Source organism: Vanacampus margaritifer, chromosome 4 (genome assembly GCF_051991255.1).
Source record: "Vanacampus margaritifer isolate UIUO_Vmar chromosome 4, RoL_Vmar_1.0, whole genome shotgun sequence".
NCBI classification, from domain to species: domain Eukaryota; kingdom Metazoa; phylum Chordata; class Actinopteri; order Syngnathiformes; family Syngnathidae; genus Vanacampus; species Vanacampus margaritifer.
Genome location: NC_135435.1, coordinates 13,004,235 through 13,010,279, shown reverse-complemented (window position 1 = coordinate 13,010,279; position 6,045 = coordinate 13,004,235). Strand labels below are relative to the sequence as shown.

Below are 6,045 nucleotides of genomic sequence, written 5' to 3'. Positions count from 1 at the left end.
CATCAGGTTTAAATACATTCAACAAAAAATATAAATGCAACAGTTTTGGTTTTGCTTCCATTTTTCAGTAGCATAAATCAAGTTTCACAAATCTGTCTTAATCTGTGTTGGTGAGCACTTCTCCTTTGCTGAGATAATCCACCCAGCTCACAGGTGTAACATAATACTTCAAGCAAAACGGTGACTTTGACTAATATTTTCTTGCTTTTGTGATACCTCAATTATAAAACAAAAATAAGTCTGAGACGGCTTTTGACGGCAAAATAATTTATTTACAGATAGATATATGAAGAAAAATAACACGAGTCCTGCATGTTTTCGAGGTTTCTCTACTCCAACACACCTGAGTCAATGATCAGGACAATAATCATGCTCCTGCAGAGCTCGCTGATGAGCTTAAATATGAACGTAGGAAACCTCTTAAAAATGCAGGACTCAGGCCCTCGAGGATCGGACTATGACACCACTGATCTATAGGGATCTGTTCATCATTAAGGTGTTTTACGAACCTGAATTTCACAGACAAGTGTCAAGACCAACTTCAACGCGCGCCTATTGAAAACACATTTAATGATATCTACTGTATACATCGGTGGCAGTAAACAGTTTATTGTGAGCAACCTAACGCTCTCCTGTGCAATAATCAGCATGTTGATACGCTATACTTGTGATGTGGATGGATTATCCCAACAAAGGAGAAGTCCGTAACACAGAGTAAGACATAGTAATTATTATTATTTGAGATAGTTTTGTGTGTGTGTTTAAAACATTTTTAAAAATGACCCTCATCTCTTTGACTTCAGACTGTGAACAACGTGGGCAGGAAAAAAGTGCTGCATTTATATCTTTGTTTGGTGTACTTATTTATTCTGGCCAAACTAAAATATAGAAGCACATAAAAACATCTTCACACACATAAATAATGCACTCCCAAAATAGAGGCTTCCCTTCTGATCTTGAGGTAAATGCTTTTAGGGAGCTAATGGAGTGAGTATAAACTATTACCTGATGTTTTACTGAGGGTTAAACACTGATGAGAGCATGTGCAGCCGGGGGCGCTCTATAAAGCGGTTGTGCATAAATAGATTGATAGTACCTGTATACAAGATGTTCCGCTTAAGCCGTCTGTCTCCCAATGCAACTGTACAACAACAAAAAACAATCGTACATGTCATAACACTTGCATATCCATAATAAATAAAAGGCAAACATAACAAGCAAGAAGGTAAACAAACAAGCGGGGGTTCAGGTAAACACAAATGTCCGTCATATTTCCTGGTATGAGGTGGTGGGTGTCGTGTAGTTCCCTTCGCTGCTCCTGCAAATGAGGAAGACAAACAAGGTTTCATGGAAATTTTCCACTGTGGAAACACACACACACAGGTTCTAAACTGGTCACAGGGTCATGTGCGTGTGCGTCTTGTGTCAATAATGAATGAGGCTAATCGAACAACTGTCTCGGTCTCAGGCGCAGCTACAGAGCTCATGTAACCATGTGTGTATTGTTCGTTCTTTCAAAAGTGACTTTTTTGTTTTTTTTTAATCTAACACTAGTTGACGACTGTGTGCTAATAGTAATACTTGTGACATATGGAATAGGGCTGCAGCTATTGAATAATTTTACAATCGAGTAGTCACACCAATGATCCCATCGATTAATCTAACAAAAATGTCTTTTCACCATGCACATGTTGTGAGATGTATGTGTTATTTTTGCGGGGCCTGCCAGGTGAGTGACATGGGCGTCAGCAAATGAGAGTGTGGCGTAAGCTGGCTGTTAACTGGCAAACACACCTGCCGTGATTTATGGTCATTAATAAATGTGCTTAGAATGTAGTTCCCTACTGTTTGTTCAATAAAGCAATCGAAAGTGAACCGGAAAAATGATCCACGCGAAACTTTGAGGCAGAGATTTTGCTTGTGCTTTTTTTTGTAATCAAATTGAGTTATTCGATGAGTTGTTTTTAGCCCTAATATGGACAAATCCTATTAGTTAACATTGAGCACTTCACTAGTACATTGGAAAATGGGGAATTATGTTTACTTGAAAAAAAAATCACTCAGAAATTCTAATTAAAGGGATACTTGAATCATTTAGCCATTTTTAGCAGTAAAAAATAATATTTTGTCTAGAATAAATTTGATAACTTCATTATTATTCATGTAGAATTAGTACATTTAAAGTCATTTTTCCACTTGTTGTCGACTGAAGATGACATCACCTGTGCGAGAAAGTAGGTAATAATGACCAATCAGAAAACAGATGAGCCGTGATTGGTCGTTACCTACTTCCTCAGCACAGGTGATGTCGTCTTCAGTCGACAACAAGTGGAAAATTTACTTTTTAAAGGTAATAATTGTATACAAAAAAAATGATGTAGTTCTCAAATTTATTCTGGACAAAATACTAACTTTTTACTGCTGAAAATGGCTCAATGAGTCAAGTAACCTTTAAACTCTCCTTGTGAAATTTACTTAGAAATTTGGATATCTAGTTTGTATATAATTACTCAACTCTGAATTCACAACATTTTCCGCTGAGAATGATAACCTAACAACATAACCACGTTGTGGTTTTCTTCCTGCGGAAAGATGAAAGCTAAATGGACACGTGCATGTTTGCACGTGTTGACAGTTGAACAGATTTTCTTTATCGATTTCGTCTTAAGGACACGAGCGCACATTGTCGAAAGCAGCAACGAGAGACATGCTCAGTCTTGACTGGGCAAGTCAAATTCTTGCCATTTGCAAGATGTGCCGCCTTTCTAGCAAAAGCCGGACTTCAGTCCTCTGCTCCACCATTGCAACGTGTAGCCACTTCATTAGGTAGACTTAACAGAACGTAATGAGCTCTGCACCACCGTGACAATGTAATAACAATTTGTTAACTAGACCTCACCTTACTTCCTCTTCTTTCAGCCTGCGCGCGGCCTGCTTAGACTGTTTGATTTGTAAGTCCAGTCTTTGTAAGAAGTCTTTGGCAGAGAGTTCCTCCGCTTGGGGCCGGGAGACTGCGGAGTCCTCAGGCGGCGGCGAGGGCGCCGGCGAAGGTCCCTCCACGTCCTGCAACGCGGCACGGTGGGTCTCCGTCTCCTGACACGCTGCTTCGCCGTCCCCGTCTGGGGACTCCAGAGACAGTCCGTTAAAAATGGAGCGCTTGGGCACCGCCACGGGGATGTTGAGGCTGTTCTTGAGGAAGATGCAGTCGTTGCTGAACAATTTGTTGGCTCTCTTGATTTGTTCCATCTGGAAGATTGGGTGACAGCCAAGAGGAAGAAGACGAAAAGTGTTAATAGCGATGAGGAAGGGGAAATCACACGCTTTTGCCATGGAAATAATATCAACTTTTACATATTAAAACCTACAAAATCACGTGAATATTCAAAGTTGGAAACTTTCCATGGGTATTAACAGGAATTTATAGGAATTAACCAGGAATTTAGAAAATGGAAGGTTGAAAGTACTTACATTTGAGTTCTCGCCGATACTTGATAATGACATTACATCCTGAAACTGTGATGACAATCAAGATCTAAAATCGATCACTGTAATGCTTCATTGCAGAAAGACCCGAGCCATTGAGGTCAATCTCTGTACAGATTAACACCCAACTAGTAAACAGGATGAGTCGAGTTGTGTTGTTTATTGAATGGCTCATGGCTCTTTGAGTATGGAAGATCAGGTGTCTGCCCTTGTTACATTTTACAAAGCTTTTTATTCAATGACAGCATAATACAAAAATTATTGTGGGCGCCTTGGTGTTGGTATTAGTATGCAGTGGTATATGATAGCATTATATGGTATAATAAAATTGGAATGAAGCAGTATTTGTCTTTTTGGGACCTCTAGCAAAATGGCTTTTTTTCCCTTAAAAGTTGTCATTTTGAAGATGTAAGGATTCCACCCAACAGCGATATGTGTCAGCTGGTGAAGTGGTATCAGTATTGCTGTATCGGAGCATTTTAAAGAATATTTTCAGGGTTTTTTTTATGTATAAAATGTTTAAGTTGTCTTTGTGTAATTAAGCAAAACATACAATATTAGCCTGATAGCTAACATCAGCTCTACGTCAACGGCAAAACAAATAACATTTGTTGTCATCTACTGAATTTTGACAGTCGCTCTGTGATTGTGTTAACTTACTTCTATTTTTTGTATCAATTTAACAGTTGAAATTTAAGTTACGACCAGCGCTCCGTCTCCCTTCCAAGGTAGTATTTAGTATTTAACTCATGTAACATCTTATTTTCGACTGACACCTCACACATTGAAAATATGGCAGTAGAGAAAAAGGTGAAAATCATCATTCAAGCGATCTAGCCTGTTCTCTCATTCGATCTGCCTTGCTCAATTGATTTGAAATGGTTTGTTTACAAGTGCTGTCAATCGAAAGTACATGTGAGTTATGGTGAAATGTCCAGTGGATTAATTGTCAGTAAAATTTCATTTTAGTTATGTGGTTTGGCACAAATCAAAATTCTGTACTTATTAAGTAGAAGAATTGAATCTGTACTTCAGCAATCTTTTCTTTACCCTAACAAAGTATCCGTACTTGTATTTAATTGCAGATTTGAGTAGTAGTTTTGCACTTGTGTTAGATGGAGATAGGGAGGAGATAGGGAAGTACAAAGTCAACTCACCGTTACACCATATTTGAGGGCAATCCCCTGCAGAGTATCGCTGTCTGTAACCCGATGCTCTATGAATTTCTCCCCCAGAGAGGCCGTGACGCTCGCCGTGCTTCCGTAAGAACGTATCTTAGTCCGAGCCAGGCTTTGGGAGAGTTCGCTCTCTGACTCGGAACCGGACCTCGACCGAGGGAAGATAGGTTGGCCGAATCGTCCTCCTGCTCCTCCATCCCGCATCGGTAATACGGGCGAGAACTCCGCCATCTTCTTTGGATGTAATGTGGAACTTGTGACCTCGGTGAATGTTAACGTTCGACTTACGTGGCCGGGGCTATAAAAACGACAGCGTCAGGGTGCACAAAGGTTCCCATTCCCGGTGGAATCCTGCTTGCTAGCCCCAGATGAACAACATGTTTCGGGGAGCACTACCTCAAATTTCGTTTTCGTCATAGGGCCGTCACGTCGACGTAGTGAGCGGCAGCGCGTCCAATCAGCGACAAGAACAATTCACTTCCGGTTCGCTCGATTTTGTCTTCGACAGTTCGCGTTTTATTTTGTCCGCATTGTTACCAATTTTCAATTCATTTTTATTTCAATCATTTATTTCATTCATTTGTAAAAGAAGCGAGACAATATAAAACAATATTCTTCATCGTTGAATGAAAAGGAGCAGACAGAAAACAAGTCTTAATTCGTCTCTGCCCCGTTTCTACCCAGAGTTCAGGTAAGGTAAAGTAGTTTAAAAAACAAACAAACAAACAAAAAATAATAAATACGACACATAAACAACAAAAGCAAAAAACTAAATAAAAATGGTGACAGCTAGTCTCAGTCACATCTGTACTTGCTCGGTTTACAATTTGATTTCTGACATTTGTAACAACAAAAATTAACAATTTTATAGAACATTTAGATTTAAAATAATAATAATAATAATTTCACAGTAAGTAACACAAAAACATGTTGTTGCATTAACTTTTGAGCGATGTACTGAGGATTTTGGTTAAGAAAATGGCTTTTGTAGGGAAAACATTATGTTTGAGAGAGTGAAATGTGGAAAAAGCGAAATGCTGTAATGCACAAACTGTTTTGCACCCTTCGAGAAATGCACCAAAGCGACTGAGAAAAACTGAAAATACATGGTGTGTAGTCCACTTCGTTTGATGCTTAAACTTTAACTGGAAATAGCAATAAACAGCTTGAAACAGAACTGATTAGTATCTGCTGCTTGTTTTGACGTTCACAGCCACCATTTAACGGCAGAACCATGGCTTGTTCATGGATGGATGGATGGATGGATGGATGGATGGATAGATGGATGGATGATGGATGGATGGATGGATGGATGGATGGATGGATGGATGGATGGATGGATGGATGGACATACACTGTAATAAAGGTTTTAATTAACGTCCCC

At 39.4% G+C, this 6,045-nt stretch overlaps 1 protein-coding gene across 1 annotated transcript; it reads right to left on the bottom strand.

The window, feature by feature from the left end:
- Positions 1–2: 2 nt before the first annotated feature.
- On the bottom strand, positions 3–5,110 carry lysmd2 (LysM, putative peptidoglycan-binding, domain containing 2). Its single transcript, XM_077562939.1, has 3 exons — positions 4,641–5,110; positions 2,900–3,246; positions 3–1,318 (listed from the first exon to the last, which is right to left on the bottom strand). The coding sequence occupies exons 1-3, from the start codon at positions 4,890–4,892 to the stop codon at positions 1,267–1,269; spliced, it is 651 nt and encodes a 216-aa protein (XP_077419065.1). The 5' UTR covers positions 4,893–5,110; the 3' UTR covers positions 3–1,266.
- Positions 5,111–6,045: the final 935 nt, after the last annotated feature.

Coding starts and splice junctions, on each gene's coding strand:
- lysmd2 (XM_077562939.1), bottom strand. CDS start 4,892: ATGGCGGAGTTCTCGCCCGTATTACCGATGCGGGATGGAGGAGCAGGA. Junction 3,247..4,640: donor CCCTCAAATATGGTGTAACG/GTGAGTTGACTT, acceptor CCAATCTTCCAG/ATGGAACAAATCAAGAGAGC. Junction 1,319..2,899: donor CTGAAAGAAGAGGAAGTAAG/GTGAGGTCTAGT, acceptor CCTCATTTGCAG/GAGCAGCGAAGGGAACTACA.